The following is an 18,876-nucleotide window of genomic DNA, read 5'->3' as shown; positions in this document are numbered from 1 at the left end:
CCCAATCTTTGTAGAACTATATCACAATATTGTTATTAATCTTTGTTTATATACCGAGTACAGAAGGCGCACAAAATAATCCACTGTTGGATTATTCTATTTTTGAATAAATAAGCGAACAATTTATTCATGGAAAATGCGAAGATGTTATTTGAGGTTGTGACGAACCGTGAAACGAAGTTGCATACTGTAAACGTAATTATTCGCTAACACGCGGAATAACGTTTCGGTGCTTGTGCAGAATAAAACATTAAAGATGTAAATCAAAGATAACGTTAAAACGTCCCAAAGCGTTGCGATAAAAAAAAAAAACAAATTCAAGCAAAATTGTCTTGTTATAAACAAGAAACAATATCTTTAAATAAATATTGAACTTCAACGATTATTTTAGAATTCACGAAATAACAATTACGTAACAGTGTTGGAACCCATTGTTGAAGTTCGTTGTTAAAGCGCATGAAATATTTCGCTCGCATAAACGTGGAAACAACACATTTTCTTGGTACCGTTTAATTACTTTTAACAAATTATTATCACGTTCCTGTTTCAATTACAGTGCCCGGCGCGATCGTGGACCCGACAAGTAAATTCGTTTAATTAAAAACAATCGTTGCGCAGGGTATAGTTCATTTTTTAATTCTATACAGAGTGTGAAACGATACGTTTATTGCTGATAAATTATTTTCGCGTCTAACGAAGTCTCGCACCGTTCGTTGACGGTGGACATTTTCAAAACACCGTCTGAAAAATATCAATTTCCTCAAAGCAGCCTCCGAAGTGCAACACGTTTCCCGCAGTGCCTAAACGATTTATAATCCTCTTTTGAAGATGAGAGAGCGCCATGGCGGGAGCAACGCGCAGAGGAGAAAAAAAAAAAGAAAAAATTAAAAAAGGAGTTGACCTGTCAGGCGACCTTTGAAGAAATCGATAGAACAGCTTACGCGTTAACACTTTACGTGTTACGACTTGATGCATATCGCGACGGAAAATATTCATTCTCTTACTGCATTAACGATTAAATGAATTCGAACACAGCCGGACAATCAGCGTTCTGTCTCGCGTGAATTTTATACGTCGTTACGCGGTACACGATTCGTAATAAAATTCTCAGCTGCAACGATAAACGCGACTTCGAGCAAATTAAATGTCGCGATGCCGTGTCATTAATGTGTAAATTTATTGTACCATTTTCGAAGGTTGGTGCAACAATTTTTTTTTTTATACACTGACTCTCGATAGCGAACGTTAATGTTTACAGATGATATCATGTTTAAAACGAACGAACGTACTCTTGCAATTAATACCCAAATATTGATTGCTCAAATATACAAATATACTATACATCTATGTAGGAATATTTAATATATACTTGAATGTATTTATTAAACAAAAATACTCGAATCCCGATTCATTTTATTGTAAATTATACCAGACATTAGAAATAAGTTTAATGTTTGATTAAGTGTTTGTTTTTATTTTATCTTCTTTCCAATTATGCAAATAAATGCTCTGTATTTTTTGTTTTTATTGTAGATTATGTTTTTGTATAATATAAAAAGTGAGGTTAGGTTTGAGTAACAGAATTTTCACTGCATCTTTTTACATACATTCTTTCGTGATAAAGGTACTTGAAAAATATTTTCAAATATCTCTTCGTTTAAAAGGAGCAACGAAAAAGAAACATAGAATAAAACGAAACGAGCTCTATCCATCAATTTCAAATACGTGTTTCGGTCGGACTGATTTTTTTTGTGCCGTGCGCGTAACTTTATGAATAACAAGTTACACGGAAACGCTCGTTGGAAAATGTTTGCCATTGCATGCTAATATTCCAGGGACCCCTATTTGTTTGCGTAATCGCGTCGATATTTGTTCCATTTATACCTGCGTAATGCACCTGGACTCTCGCATTCCCAGGTATCTCGCCAAATATACAGAGTGTATCAGAAATATATGGGAAATAGCCAACTAATGAAATGGACAAAAATAATAAAATTTGATTAAAAATAATCCACCGAAAATTATTCTTTAAATATTACCTTTTCATGATACAAGGTAAGATTATTTGCGAGTCATTGAGTTCAGAATCTCGATAATTTATAATCATTTAAAGAGACTTTATTGAATAATTAGATTTATTTCTTTTAACGCAATCGCAAAAAAACTTTTGTTTGCAATAGTGGGTGTCTCCAGGCAGATACTGTTTAAATGTCACTCTATCTTGGAGAAGCATAATGGCGATTCATACTCCGTGCAAATGCATTGATTGGATGCGTTCCAATCTGGAATCCCAAGGATTATAGTCTATATAGATATAGTTAACGAGCTACTTTAATAGAACAGAAGTACTTTACAACCCAGTTGCGTTAAATTCCTGACCTATTCGTGAAAACTTAACGGTAACCTCTTTCGATAACATAAGTCAGAGGGTGTTTTCATTTGCGAGGGAGAGGCGTTCGTTGGAAATTTCAACGTGGAACTTTAATATAACATCACCTCGACGATTGCTTTCGTGCATATTCTAAGACTAGTAACCCATAAATTTCCTCCTTTCTACGTTTGACAGTTAAATCTGATTAGCCAAACGAATGCACCAAGTTTCAAGGAGCAGAGTACAAAGAAGTACTGTCGCCCGGGGCATTCGAGCAACTCGAAGAAATGATTTTACCGAACTGCTGTAGTAATAAAACGTTCTTGCATAATCACCCAGACAACCAAGCAACGCCTATTATGTTGAAAAATTCGCAAAGTTACATTCTCTGCAGATCTAGTTCGCGGGGTCATGAAATAATGCACCAGTCGGGCGGTCAAGGCTGGCGAATTAAATTTTTACGCTCTGACCTATCTTTGGGCCAGGTAAGCATACCTGATTCCAATGTTGACCTAACCACGAGCACATTCAACGAATGTCGTCGATATTATTATCAAATTATATACTATAAATTTATCGATATTGGCAACAATCATTATTTTAGACGATCAAACTAAAAAAAAAAAATTTTTCTTAAAAAGCATACAATGGAACGACTTTTAAGACCTAACGGACTTTTACCATTAACTATTCGCAGGAATATTTTTAACTTCCTGATTTTCATTTTACCTAGTCTAAAAAAGTGTTTTAAATTAAACATTTATCGTCTTAGTACTATAACGCTCCTTTATAAAGAATGAAACATTAATTACGAAATAATACATAGTTCCACTTCTATAAATAGAGATAACCATTTAACTTTTTCTAATGTAATTTCTTTCTTCTGCTGTTTTATCCCTGTAGCCCGACCCGGTTGTGCACGAAAGTTATAAAGTAATCTCCATGTTAATGACTCGATAAATTGGGAATGAATAATTTCCATCGTGGTGGGAAATTTGTCGACGTCTACGCCGCTGCGCATTAGTAAATAATTCAGTTGGTTAATTATACGACTAGGATGGGGTTTTCCTAGAACGTTGGCGCATCTCTTGTTACGTAACAAATCGTTTTCTCTGCAACGTGCACGGCAGCCAATGCGTCGAAACAAATTCACTGTTCGAAAATGGTTTCTAACTGTTCGTGCTATCGCAATTAATTACTCTGCGCGTTGTAAATCGCTCTTTGAAGAATACAACCTCGCTTTACACCGAGAGGTATTTACACGTTTGTCGAACAGGTTCATCGCGTACACAGATCTGACACTGCACGAAAACTAAAAGCTGCGAGCACCTACCTGTTTGTCGGGCTCCTTGCCTTTGACGGTGATCAGACGATCGCAATAGCATCCTTCCAACATAATGACGCCGTTGGGTCTCGAACAGTGCTCGTTCTCGTAGTAAAACAACAAATTCTAAAACACACCAATACGACAAGCTTGTGGAAGAAACAACAAAGACAGCCCAACATTCTAATAATTTATATAAGGAAAGTGTACAAAATTGTCTTAAAGCGAGGCACTACTGTACGTCTGTTATTCTGCTGAAATATAAATTGTCCTCCAGCAAATTACCTAGCTCGTCTTACTCTAAGCTTTGAGTTTGGTAACTATCCTGTTCGTTAATTATCGTTAGTTACGTTTTAAAGGGGAGCTTTGACAAATATTTGCAAACTGCATTAATAACAGCAGGAACAGAGAATTGATTACAATTCCAGTTTTAAGGAGAGGTTGGAAATGGAAAATCGAGAAGTGGCAGATGGAAACTGTTACGAGCTCTCAGTACAAACTTTACTTCGCGACTTTCGCGGGTAACTCGCGAAAAAACGGTGTTAATCGAAGCTTCATCCTCCGCGAACTTTACGACGTGGCTCGAACGCGTTCTCAAGAAACTTTCGAATGAATTGAAGAAACTACAGAGTTTGCAACTTTTTTTAGTTCCCCAGGGAAATCACAGTTTGCTCGATAACGCGTAAAATGTTTTGCCTCGAATCGCGAGATGATGGTATTATGTGTATGTAACGACTAATTTTAACTGGAGTTTTATGGAACTTTTAATTAATTCTTGCGTCGCTGGGAAGATTTCTTTGATCGTTAGTTTCGGACAGGCGACGAAAAATATTTCATACATTTTACTGTATATTTAACTGCGGTTAATGCGTTTAAAAGCTGCGAGGATTCCCGCTCTATAAACGAAATTAAAAGAGGTCAAGTATCAGCCAACTCACCTGATATAAAACGAACCATCGTAATTGCCACTTTGCCAAGTCGGCGGTCCGCTTGTGCAAATATCCAGTCATGGAATGATCGTGCTGCGCCTTCTCAGAGATCATGATGAGCTGAGAATCGTTCACCCTCACTGCGAACATACCGACGGATATTCTGCGTGAAATATACGTTCATCGTCATCGAATCCAGAATCTTTTATTCAAACTATCCGCCATTATGTTGGTATTTTCAACCTAACCAAAACTTTTCAGTTATCTGTCCGCCATTTTGGTGTTGACTCATAGAGTATTGGTCCCCACAGTGGTATTACTGCCCAATTTATAAGTATTTGTGTTCTTAAATTCGACCCACACACCACAGTGGCGAATTTTATGAATTTATAGAGGACAAAATGGAAATATTGATGTTTGGAAAACGGTTTATAACCACCCATATTCGTAAGCCACGTGTAATGCCTGACTTTGTTCAAGATGTTTTCGTTTTAAAGTAAATAACGTTGTGTTTGCTTAGAAACTTGATATAGGTTACTATAGCAAAGTATTAGTCTGTACACTCTCCGACAAAACGTTACATTGCTTTCGAGATTTGTATTTAATAAAAATGAAACTTGAAATTTTCTTTTAATTTTGCATATTCTGCTACGTAAGAAGGGAATAAATATTGAAAAGGTACGATCAATTGTCTCGTAAGAACGTATCGTTTTGTGTGTTTTGAAACAGCATTTTTGTGTTATGTTTTCGGAACTCGACGGGAAATATAGTTGAATATGGTTTCACGGAACTACTATACAGAATATCCAATATCTCCGTGCAGTAGAGAGGTGTACTCTCCACGAGATATCAAATAAAAAACATGGAATAAAAATCCTCTCCATTACAAATTCTGTTTTCGAGAAAGTAAGTGTAAACATCTGTCGCGCGTGTTTCCACATAACTACGTATAAACAAATCGATAACAGACTCGCGTTACGAATGATTTTCACTAAAAAATTACAAATATATCATTCTCAAAACGATATCGAAAGTTTTTGGCAACGCATCGCCAGCTGAAAGAATACAAATACAAATAACATTTTTAAACTGTTAGAATTTCGTTAAATGGCAGTATTTAACGAAACAATCATGAATTACTTAATTATTAAATTGTAAATTGATTTGAGAATCTGTTGGTTTACGCGGTAGCCAGGGTTTCGAAGTTTTAGCCGTTAAATTAAGCGGAAAATTTAAACACCTGAATTTCACCCCTAATCAATACGTATGACAGACGCTGCATTATAATTAGAACGTCGAATCGATTTAAAATAACTGTTCCCGGCTATTAATACGAGAATCATCTTCTACAAACTGTGTTGCAGACTTAAATATTCTTTTTAATGTAAATTAGAAAATAAATTTAAAAATGTAAAAATACGGAATGAAATTTCGATGAAAATTACTACATTAAATTGATGAAACTATTTGTGTAAAATGGATATAAATATTTGTGTGACTGTAATTTAATCACTATTTAATAACTCACCGGTTCTTTGCATCTTCGGGCTGAGCATGATCACCGGTAAGTAATGTTAGTTGTCCGATATTTCTTACATGCGATGGGATAGCGTAGAAAATAACACCGTGCTGTCGTGTACGCTGAGGACGTTTATCGCGTCGCAAGAGTGCCTTAGGAACTCCAATTTCTTCGGTCTCTTCGAGCAAGTCCTTCCATGGATCTAATAAGACAACCAGAAAATAACTCTTTTACGTTTTTTTATCGATGAAAACCGTAAAATGATTTCCACGACGCTCGACTTTCGTTTCGTAACCTTCCTCTCGAACAGGCTTCTAAACAAACTAATTTAAGAAATACTAACAACGTATTAAATTCTTCTAAATTAATAATAAATACAAATTTCACATTTTTCACATCCTCAGAAACAAAAGACGTGATTAACTCGGGAATGAGGTCTGAGAGATTTAGTACACCCCCATTAGGGAACATCCTGTTTTACTACATTTTGTAGGTACATTACTTTAAGCAGGTTTAAAAAAATTAAATATACGACTTATTTTAGTTGTATAGATTGATAGGAGAAGGTTTCTTGTTTCTGTCTTTCTACAGGCAATTAACGTTTACCATTGTTATCGTCTTTACTGTCTTCCGTTTAAAAACACGTAGCTTGACATTTAATGAGGCATCTTTCAACAACGTTCAAAGTATGCTTCGCAAGAAATCATGACGAAAAAGCTATAAACTGGGAAGCAGGTCTTCTGTGAGACCATTAGAGAGCTAAAGGGTGCGAACTTTCTGTTACAAGCGTATTTAAGACTGACAGAAATAGCTGCCGTCAGCGTCTGTTTTTATTAGTGGTGCAAGGCTATTTTACTTCAACCCAGAGAGCTTCGATTCTATGTTAAAAAATAATATAAAAAGAAAATGAAAACAAAAATATGAAAACACATTGGAGGTCCAGGCGATTAGCCTCAAGTGTAATCAATATCTTGGACTGCGTATGTTTATTCTCGTGGTGTAACAGTTAAAATCAAGACAAATTCATTCGTTCAAAATTGCCATTGCTTAAAATTCGTGCTCGATTGAGATTCTAAACTGAAAGACGACAATTTTCTATTGATAAAATTCTGAGGCTTCAGCCTCCACGTTTTACGTGATAATAAACCAACTATTGCACGAATTTTATTTTACTTTTCAAAAATTATTAAAAGAAATTAATCCTTGAATCTTTATACGCTTACGAATAATTCATATTCAAATTAAATAATAAATTTCTTTGCTCAACTATATAGGGATTCTTTCTGTTGGATTCCTGATTGGTTGCATTATACAACAGAGGAGTTAAAACATAACAAAGCTTATCGTTGCGTTTCTTCTTTTAAGAAAAGTTTAAAAAAAGTTGCTTAGCAGAAACAGATTGTTACCAGCAGAAAGGCGTTTCGTTCTGTCGGTGTACTCATCAGTAAGGCTAATCGAGCAACTCGCGAACTTTTCTTAAAAGAAGAAACACACCAGCACACGTAGTTGTTCGTAAGTTGTTATAATCTCTGGAGGTCGAAGCATTCTGATATATTTTAACTGCCGACAGATCGAGTTAAACCGCCAGATAATACCGAGACTAGTCGCTTAATACCAGGTCCCACAGGCTCGTTAAACAGTTGTCTCCTACGTAAGAGTCCTTTCTGGACTTGCATAAATGCGTTTATGGCTAGATTTGCTCTGGATTATCCTTCGTGACGAGTTCACTAGCAACCCAATAAAATAACGTTTCCACTAGACATTTTCTAATTCCATTAAAAAAAATTTATTCGAAAATCTTCATTTCTACTTTTCGATCTACATATATGAAAAGGGAGCATCGTTTTACTATTACTATTTACTGACCATTTTTTTTACTACTAAAAAGAAATTATTTACACGCAATTGACATCTACGAGCAGAATATTAAAATTTGCAATACCGATATCGGCGATAATTTTCTATTAATAAAATTCTGATACTTCAGTCGCCGTACTTTTGATAACGACACACTCTCTATTGTAGAAATAGTCTGTACAACAGTGTTAAAGCAATCCGTTGGAAAATATTAAGTAATTGGGTAATTAATTTATTCACGTCTAGGATGCATTTATTAAAATATTAAAATGTTATTACTATAAAATTGTCATTGATATCTGGATTGCAAATTTGTATATGAACCACTGCCCATGCACGTAAATTGTTGAGGTTATGTTCCGAAAACAGCCTCCGGCTGTATACTGAAGAAAGTAGGTCGGTCATGAATGGAATTCAGATTCAGTGATTAGAATTTTGGGCAAAAATTATTTCGCGATTAATCTAAATTGTGTATTGCATGTATTAATAATTAATAACATTAGTTAATCACGAAAAGGCATATTTTGGGCAAAAATATGAATTTATATCAGATCACATTACACAGTATTACTAAATAATCATATACATATTCTACGTTTACGCAATAAAGATAATTAATAATAATTATTATTATTATTATTATTATGTAGACTCATTAGTCCTTATTTTGTAAATTTTGATTCATCAGTAATTAACATAAATTCTACAATAGTAGATAGCTTGTTACCACTACATCCAACGATACTAAATTTACTATAAGGTATAATTTTTATAATTTTAGAGTAAAATTTATTGGTCCAGAATCCATTTAAAGAATATTTTTTTTTTTAAATGACAACAAACAGTACTTCTGTATGTAACAATCGCCACATTGTAATTTACAAAATTTTACAGATGGATGTTCTCTTAATGGTTCCCTCGGGGTTTGCAGGAACCTCGTTAAGAATTATATCTTCCAGTCGAGGCGAATAGACACGGTTCTTGGTCGTCAACGATCGTTTCCTCCCCAACTGAAATGTTCCAAATTCTCTAAGACAGCGATTCTTAATCCTTTTAAGCTCGCAGCACCGTCTGGGAGAATTCTTAATCTTTTTTGGGGCTAATAGCTCAGTACGAAAACAAAAATATTGTAAGAATCAACGAAAGGAATCCCTTGCAAGATTCTTGTTATTTTCGAAAATAAAATTTACGCAAAAATGTATACATTTTTCGTTTCCACGGTTCCAACGCACGCTTTTCAATCACTTCGTGTACATGCACGATCGCAAAGGGTTGCAACGGTCCGTTCGAACCCGTAAGCATAAAACAGAATTCCAACAAACGGTCGTCGAAGCGTTCGATCGCTATTTATTCCGCCGTTTGTTTCGCGGGTATCGTAAAACTTCCAATCCGCGGGGCCACCCGACGCGCGTAATGAAACAAATCATTGAAATAAGGGAATATTTATTTTAAGGATCGAACTTTCTGTTTGCCGTCGCCATCTTTTTTCCTTTCGTCGTCGTTCGTCGCTCGATACGAGATAAAATGAACCCCGTCGCTGGTCGGAATATTTCCAACGAGCACGGAGACCGATTAACGGATTTTTATTTATTAGAATATTCATTTATTTGCCGACAAATCCCCGTGCCCGCGCTGCGCCTGTATCTCGCAGAATTTCATTAAACGCGCATTATTATTTATTACCCCTCGACGTCGAGACGAATTTTTATTTTTAAACGGATACGTTATCTTTTATCGTTAGGTCTACCCGGAGAGTTTCGACTATTTTTTTAACTAAAATTATATTAGAAAGCAACTTTTAAATTAAACTTTGGTTCATGTTATGTAATACATAATATTACATCGTTTTCGTAATCCAAGCTGTATTTACTCACAGCCAGCAGCTTCTAATTATCCTGTAAACGACAATGTACGGTAATTACATAGATCCAATAGCATGTTTCGAATTACTACAGAAGATCGGATAAAAGAAAACTGCATTGCTCTCGCGTGTGTTATTAATATAAAATAAGAAATCTGAGTGTTTTTAAGTTCTTTATAAATCGTACAATTTTTTGTCCAATGACAGTGATAATAAAATAATTTTGTCAATCTGAAATAAAATATAGCATCGTCCAACGAATTTCTCGCGTTCTGGTACAAATTCCCCAATTTTGTTTCAACGTCGGAGAATTCTTTTATCGAGAACGTTCCGTCTCCTTTTATAATAGGAGCTTTTATAAGAGGAGAAATAAATCGGAGCGCCGATTCGTTTATCCGCCAGTGAATCGTCGTTGAAAGAAAAATGTCAGGAATATCGTGTCTGTTCGCGAATACCAGCGAAAGTTCGGGAACGTTGGAACAATTAGGATCTGATCACCGGAAATACGGTCCGCTTTATCGCGGCGACCACCGGACAATAGCCAATCAGTGCTCGAGCCTGATAATACGGGAACATCGATCACCGTTCGCGCCAAATTGTCGGATAAGATGCACAAAGAAAACATCGATCGAGAAAAAATTCTATTGCCTCGACGATACCAATCACTAACTCGATTCTTCCCTTTGAATCCGTTTGAATCGAAAGTGAATGTTTCGGACCTCGTGAAACGCATGAATTTTTGTATCCTTCGACGATCGAACGTCGTTAGAGTGTCATAAACGACGAACAATAAAATGAAATATTGTGAATGATATAAAAGAAAGGAGAATTGTTTAAATTTTGATGATAAACTATCGAAAAAAAATATAAGGAAATGTTTGCAGTGTGATGTTCGAACACGTTAATTTGTCGAGTAAAAATGAAATGTTCCTAAAGTATTAAACTCTCGATGACCTTATCTTACACCCTTTATATCGAGAATGACCCAAGGGATCGATTTATGCAAAAATATCAGACGGTTCCATTTAAGGACCGTGTACAAAAAATGTAATTGCACTTTTATTTGGAGGTGTAATTGATTTATGAAATATTTTCATTCGAAATAAAGATTGTGTTATAGTGAAATAAATGTTTAATAAATTAATTATGAATAGACGTTGAAGTTGTTTTATAAAATAGTTTCACTTGAAATTATGGTTATAATAGAGGTTATTAAATGATACAAGATTTACCTGTTTGATTTATCCTTGCCTAGAACTGAGCTATAACTATATAAAAAATAATGTAAAATCATTCCAAGTATTTTCTTTGACTAAACAGCCATTTTATATTGATCCTTCCCAAGAACAACGCTTTTCCTGTTATACCCCAGTACCCTTTAGGTTATGTGATCTTGTAAATTGTTTCTGAAACGGATCAGAATAAAATGATTTGAACATCAAAGGGAATTCTTGTAACTTCATTGACTAATAAGAACGCAGCATTCCAAAAAGTATGAAAAATCATACATTCTCTTGAATACTTAACTTTTAACTCTTTCATCCCTTAAATACAATTAGTAACAAGGTCTTTGTAATGTCACCAATATCCAGGAATATTTTTATGCAATTTTTAAATTTTATTATCATGATATAGATACTATTGATTAATGTTCAACAAATTGTAGTCTCCATGACCAACAATTTCAATGAACCTTGTGTAATTGACTAAAACTATTTCTGGACGCGCATATCTACATATAAAGAAAAATATTACTGGCGTGAAATTGCTTTCACATTAATTGATACACGAACAACTTGTTGCAATTTCCTTTTTTTAAATAAACGAGTCTGTGCTTTACTTTTAACATTATGACTAGAACCTACTTCTAACCTTTATAACTTAACATTCACACGTTCGACTGACCACGCTGTATATTTAATCTTGTATTTATTTTTATACTACGTACTCAGTAATTGAAAAACACTGCTTACTTGTCATTTATATAGATATTCTAAAAAAAACATGTTGTAAAATACCATTTATCATCTGTTTGTAAAATATGCGTTCGTTCATAGTGGCTGTTGGTGGCCATTTCCTGTTTCATTATCATAATCTTGAATATTTTATCTGTTCTAATACTCCCTTCACTGTCTCAATGGTTATATTTAAACTACTTTAACGTTACATTAAAATTAATCTCTTTTCCATTACGAAAAACACTAATGGGATTAAAATTGTTAATAATTTCTGTCCTCGTAAGCTATCCTTTGCACTCGTGGAATGATTTAGATTTACCACTGAATTTATCGATGAAACAAGCAATGGGAATTACAAGCCACGACGTTTAAATAGACTATGCACACTGTTATCACTATGTCATAACAGAATGAAAGAAAAATTCACTGCAGTAAAATGTCCCGATACTCGCACGTTTACATCGGCGTGTAATTCTAAAGACACTGTCCTTGGCTTCGTTCCTCTTCGTTTCAGAGTTCTATGAAATCTAAAAGGGAATTAATGAAAGAAGAACAAGGCTAATGAAGGTGGGCTCGTGTTATTTGTTTACTCATTAATTGATATCTTTGGTGCACGTTCTTCGTAACAATGGAAATACGAAATAAACATATTCCAGTTCCTCGTGAAATTTGTTAACAATTTGTTAGCATTGTTGACATTTTCTCTATTCGAACGAACGAAAGTAAGGACGTTCTAACAATAATTTTTCGATACCGTTCCCTACGAATCACAACTTGTTATTTTAAGAAGAACCTAATTTATTTCCCACATAATGAACAACACTGCAAAGCAAACAATACGATCAAATTTTAACTGCCCCTTATATTTACGCATACATCAACAGAATTTCCTACAATGCTCCTCTGCGCGCAAAACAAACTATGAATATAGATGACCGGAGATTGTATAATAGTAAAAGATGCAGGGAAAGAAAATATTTTATTTACAACTATGAGAAGCTAAAGCAAGAAATTAATTTCAACGAGTGGCCAAAACTACGTCCACGAACTTCGATTAAAATTGTTTGGATAATAAATTGACGAATCTCTGCTTGTTCTAATCAGAGCTTGGGCTAATATTAACACGTACGTTGTGGGAATATCGTCAGAAATGGTTGCTTTATCAGCTCTTCGCAGAAAGAAATCCGGTGGCTTAAGGTCAGGCGAACGTGCAGGCCATCGAGTATTTGCACACTGTCTGATCCAATATTGACAACACTTTCCATTTAATACTTCGCAGACTTTTAATAATGCAAGCTGGCCCCGCGTTGATACCAGACTCAGTTTCTTCCAACTTCGAGATTTTTTTCTCATCAAAAATTTGCACACCTTTCGCTATTCGAATCAAACGATCCGTTGATTGTTGCAACGAAAACGAAGGAAACCAGCTTGCGTTGTTACAAGTAATTTCTTATTTTAATATAGCTTATTTCCATATATTTTAGAATTTTTTGCTTTTAAAGTTGAGTTAAAGTCGATGATCTCGAAATCTCGAAGAATATTATTTGTTCTTTTAAGGAAATAATCATTTTTCGTATAAAAAAAAATTAAGTAAAATATTTCGATGCTTTGTGCTAGAAATGAAAGTGCCAAGAACGTTTCAATTATATTTTTTATTAATCTTCTAACAGATAATTAGAATATTTAATTTCCAAGAAAGTTACGATTCAAGAATTTGCATTTTAACCGTACAGAATGATGATCTTGAACTACCCCTTGTATATTTATCTGCATGCTTTCGCGTACGCATATAAAAAGCTTTGAATAATAATAACAATAAATAAACGAGTAATTATAATCAACATCCCCTTAATCGTTTAATACCACATAAAATTTTGCCGGCAAAGAGGGGAAAAGAAAGAAAGTTTCCATGGAAAAGTCGATTAGAGGGCGTGGAGATTTATTTAAAATTGCCTTAAATTAAATGTTTGGCAGCTATTAGCAGTGGAATCTGATAGGCCACAGACTGTTTTAAACCATAGTGTATATCAAGGAGGAAAAGTGCCAGAATATATTGAGAAAGGGGGAAGAAAAATGGCCAAGAATGAATAAACTGTGTTTGTCACGAAAATACGAAAGAAAAGAATAAATACTCGGGTTTGAGGAGATAGAAGGAAACGTATTTCTAGTCTTCCAGTTGCTAATTACGGAATGAAAGCTAATTAAAGATGTAATACAAATAGTAAAGAGTAAAAAGAAAAAAATGATCGTCAAATTCGAATAATGTAATTTCCTTTATAAAATACGAGAGGATGTTTAAGCTATCCGAAATATACAGATATTTAGGTTGTTATATTACCGAAATTAATTTGATTTAATCGTTTGTTGTTAAGTCGATAATCGATTATTGCGTAAGAGGTGTATTTATTCGAGATCATAAAGAGCGAATAATAATTCAAATTATTATTATTTTATCAAAGTTACGTTAATTCGACGTTTTGTTATGGCTTTAAGATCCCGTAAGAAGCTTAAATTGTAAGAATACCATGTAAATTAAATTTTATTTTTATAATTTAGATTATCGGGGAAGAAATTTTAATAATTCAAATTATTATTATTTTATAACAGTTTTAGGGCTTTAGGGTCCCTTAAGAAGCTTAAATTCTAAGAATACTATTTAAATTAAATTTAATTTTTGTAATTTAGATTGTCGGGGAGGAAATTTTCTAAAAAAAAAAACAAAACCGCCTGTTTTAATCTGTTTAAAAAATTACGAAAGGGCGACAAAATTATTCAGGATCGACGAGATCCACTTCCCTGTGCGAATTCGCTTAAAAATTTTGCATATTCGTAGATCTATGGGGTCGTAATCCTGATGCCAATCCTCCCCTGGGTCTACAGGGGTGGGGTTATGGGGATGAAGGAGCAGCTCTGCGAAAATCAAACTAAATTCGTAACTTTCGAACAATTAAAGACGTCTTAATAAAGTTTGCCCAAGAAAATAGAAAAGTGAGGCAATTTTCACGATTTATATAGATCCTTTCGAATACTCCAAGCCAACGGGAAACTTTGTATTTTTGCAAAATCTTATTTCCACTGTATTTCACTTTAGGTTTTCGCTTCACAGAGTAAAGTTATTCACGTGTATTTTTATTCGACGTCTTCGTTCGAATATTCTGCAGCGGGTTTAGCGTGAAGGAAATGGTGCTTTAGACATTCTAAAGGCGCACCAAAATACTATATTGTAGCTGCCAGGGTAGCACGGAATCCAACGATACACAACCATGTTTGAAAATAAAGTGCTTTTATACTCGTATATCGAGCAATACCGTAATATTTTCAGAAACAAAAATATAAGACATCAAGGGTGTATTGTTAAAATTGAAAATCTGTGTGTTTGTGATCGTCCCTGCAACTCGTACTGTTTTTGATGAAAATATAAGCATCCCGTTCAAGGAACAAATAAAAGTATTAGAAGGCAGCGAGGAAACCTTTTTAAAAATAATAGAATTTCTCCTCGGAATGTAGTTTAGAAGGAAATTCTATTAATAAACGACGGTGCAAGTTTTTTTTAAACCTTGGTCGTCCCTTGTGCTCGACTTGTCGCGTCCAAATATATACGTTCCGACACACCTGATCGTCGTTAAAAAAAAAAAAAGAAAAAAATGGCGAGCCATAAGCCCGCATAATTCGTATCTTCCAATCGCGTGGCGAGCAACGAATCAGCAGCTCGTCCTTGGGAAATGAGAAACAGCTACTCGATCCGAGCGGCAAATACGTGGCATCGAATGGCAACGAAGAAGAAAATTGAGCGGTGAACGGTAAAAATACCGATACGAGATCCGATAAAGCCAAGGGGTGAAACACGAGAAGAAAAGAAGGAAGCGCAATCCGTGGCAGCGTGCGTTCGAGTCTCTGGAACCTCATAGGTTGCTCTCAATTAGGTATATGGCTCGACGTACCGCGAATAATACAAAATTTTAACAATATGTATTCGAACACTGCGAGAGATTTTGGTCGAGTAGCCATGTTTGTTTGTTAGGAAAATTTCAAAGCATCGATCGTCTCAAAATACAGGATGTCACGCATTTTTCCGTACACACGCTTCAGCAGTGTGTTCTACAAGTAAAACTAAGACTAAAATGTTATATAACAAAAAGTCCATAAATGCTTTTTTGAGAAGTTACAAGAAAAATATGAGCTGTGAAACTCGTTTAAGATTCGAGACATTAAAATGAGAAAAAAAATTTATAATAAAATAAAATCGATCTTTTGAACATGAACTTGAACAATAGTTCGAAATTTTATGGCAATGAAAAGTTATCGGCGAAAAAAGAATACTTCAACATCCAAACTAAACTCTGACAAATAATTGTTCTTCGTGCCTCGGTTAGTAGTTGCTCTCTTTAAACAATATTTTAGTAAATCTGTTTGTTTAATAAATGAAAGAGCATCAGGTTGTATTTTTGTCATAACTTCTTAACAAAGCATTTATGAACTTTTTGTTGTATAACACTTTGGATTTAGAACACACTGATGAAGTATGGAACACCCTGTATATGCAGGGTATCTAATAAGCGACAGTACCGTGGTAATTCTACATCAAAAAGTGAATCAAAAATGTAGAATAAAATTTCTCCATTCGAGGCTTTGTTTTCAAGAAAAACGGGTTTGACAATTTGTGGGGCACCGGATTGCCTCGATACAAGGGACGATATTTTCGTAAAAGAAGAAGAATTTAAATACGTTTATATTTTTCTTGCATTGTTAAATACGAAAATAAATCCGGATGAAATAACAAAAGAGCCAAAGGTTTTACAAGCATCCATATTTTCACTGAAAACTACATTTCGCAAGCAAAAAACATCGACCAAATATAGGTTATCATCAGATGCAAACAAATTGCATATATAAATTAATTATATAAACGCCAAAATGTTTTTAAAAAATTTCGTTTCATTAGTTTAAAACGTACGTTATTTTTAATACTTCAAAATATAATTTTAATGCAATCAGCATGCCTATAATCTTTTGTTCTTTTTCTTTTCCAAAGGAAACAAAGTTTCTACTAATTTTGTTAAATTTTTGAAATTGAAATATGTTGATATTTTTTCGTCCAGGTGACAGTTGTGTATGTGGAAATGCGAAGTGAAATTGCATAGTACGCACGTGCATAATTACTTACAATTAAATTGTGGCATAAAGGGTCAAAGGGAATGCAGAATACATATGTGTACAAGTTTAATAAGATCCCTGGGGGTGCAGCCTGAGCCTGGAAGAGTGGGTGGTAGTGTTGGAACATTGAGGAGGGTACAATTCCTCTTTTGCAACTCTCCAACAAGCATTCATTTTTTAACCATCGAAATTTTTTTATACCTAACAAGACAAAAGCATTTGGTATTACAACACACCGCGACATATCTGTTTAAATGAAATATTTTTAATTTATTTCTGTCCGCGAAAATGGCATCGTTCCATCACCTGTTTTCATTATAAATAAAATCCCTGACGAAGTTCGATCGCTCAAACGAAATACAGAATTAAATCTGGGACTGCATTTCGAGCACCAGAGTAGGGAAATTAGTTTTAATCGATAAAATATTTAATTTTATTACGAAACATTTTAGCGCAGGGTGGCGAAATGAGGGTTCCATGGAAGTTTGAAATTCTATGAAGAGTTTCAGTACGCAAAAAATATTTCTTGTTCGACCACTCGAAATTTGTACACCCTAATTCGCAACACTGGATCTAAATTCAATGGAGAAATTATTAATTCGTACGAAATTCAATATTTATCAAATTTAAAACACCCCTATTTTTTGTTATGCTTCACTATCAATCTTGTAAAGCAGAGTAAAGCATTTGCACATTTTGATAGTACTTATGAAACGTGAATATCTTAATACGTACAAGAGAAAACGTCAATAATCCAATGTTTTCTAAACATAAATATTTAAACTGCAGACTCGTATGTCTCGATAATAATTTTTCAATGTAAAATATTGCAGAATCGCTCGAGTCGAAATCTTTTTATACGTAATAGATTTCACCATAGTTCACCCCCAAATTGTAAGAATATAATATTCACACAGGATAAGATAAAAATGTATAATTTATCAAAAATTGGTAAATTCCTCGTTTCGGTATCAATATTACGATATTATCTACTGCAAAACACATTTCACAGATACCAAGGCAATATTACTACAATTTTCCTGAAAATCAGACTCCATGCATACTGAAATGAAACTCTATAATTTTTCCAAAATTCGACTTTCACTAATTTCAAAATACTCATTATTATAAACATTCGGATAATTGTGAAAATGTGAATTCAGGCAGGATAAAATAAAAATATATAATTTATCAAAAATCCTTAATTTCCATATCTCGGTATCAATTCCTTTTACAGATACCAAGGTAACGTTACTATAATTCGTTACTAAAAATAAGGCCAAACAAAACAAAAATTCAGCAATTTTCCCAAAACTCGACTTCCACTAACTTCGAAATACCCAACATTACAAACTCTCGTATCAGGGTATGAATCAAACAGAGCTGATTCACGCTCTTCAACGACTGCTCGATCGGAACAGCCACCCGCAACACACATCATCCGCCAGCGTCCCCGCGCCTCGACAACGGTTCCGTCAACCGAAACATTTACATTTCCAAGCACCACTCGGTACAGAACAATCACGACCCTTTCCCGGCGGTTTGCATAAGAAGCAGTTCGTGCCGCGCGCCGGAGAACATCAAACCGAAACGAGTAAAAGCATTTTCGTCACAGTACCTGTTACTTCTCCCGATATATCTCTTCCCCCGGTGTTCCTCCGATGCCGCACCACCTGTTCGTGCTCCAGATTCTCCGTCCCCCACCCCCCTCCACTGCAGCTGTCCTCGTCCGCAGACGTTTAACTATGCCGACGCCGGAGGCTTCGAGTGCCAAACGCGAGTCTCCACCTGGGAGACAACCCCCGGGGATCAAAAAGGGGGATGATTAATCGAACGGCTCGAGAGTGGAAAAAAAACGTAAGCACCGTGTGGCGGACTGAACCGCGATCGTTGGGAGATACTG

The 18,876-nt window shown here is 34.9% G+C and overlaps 1 protein-coding gene across 1 annotated transcript in view; it reads right to left on the bottom strand.

Annotated features, from left to right (window-relative positions):
* LOC122400172 (ras-specific guanine nucleotide-releasing factor 1-like) overlaps window positions 1-18,662 on the bottom strand; it is a 64,102-nt gene extending 45,440 nt beyond the window's left edge. The window contains exons 1-4 of the mRNA XM_043401485.1: window positions 18,592-18,662; window positions 6,153-6,345; window positions 4,634-4,764; window positions 3,705-3,821 (exon numbers count right to left, since the gene is read on the bottom strand). Coding sequence (XP_043257420.1) covers window positions 3,705-3,821; window positions 4,634-4,764; window positions 6,153-6,180 — 276 coding nt within the window. The 5' untranslated portion in view covers window positions 6,181-6,345; window positions 18,592-18,662. The remainder of the gene's footprint in view (window positions 1-3,704; window positions 3,822-4,633; window positions 4,765-6,152; window positions 6,346-18,591) is intronic.
* Between the last annotated feature and the right edge of the window lie 214 nt (window positions 18,663-18,876).

The sequence above is a fragment of the Colletes gigas genome, unplaced genomic scaffold (assembly GCF_013123115.1).
Source record: "Colletes gigas isolate AHSC1104 unplaced genomic scaffold, ASM1312311v1 Colletes_gigas_Sc00016, whole genome shotgun sequence".
Classification (NCBI taxonomy): domain Eukaryota; kingdom Metazoa; phylum Arthropoda; class Insecta; order Hymenoptera; family Colletidae; genus Colletes; species Colletes gigas.
Note: the sequence above shows the minus strand (reverse complement) of the source record. Positions and strands in the feature narration are given on the sequence as shown.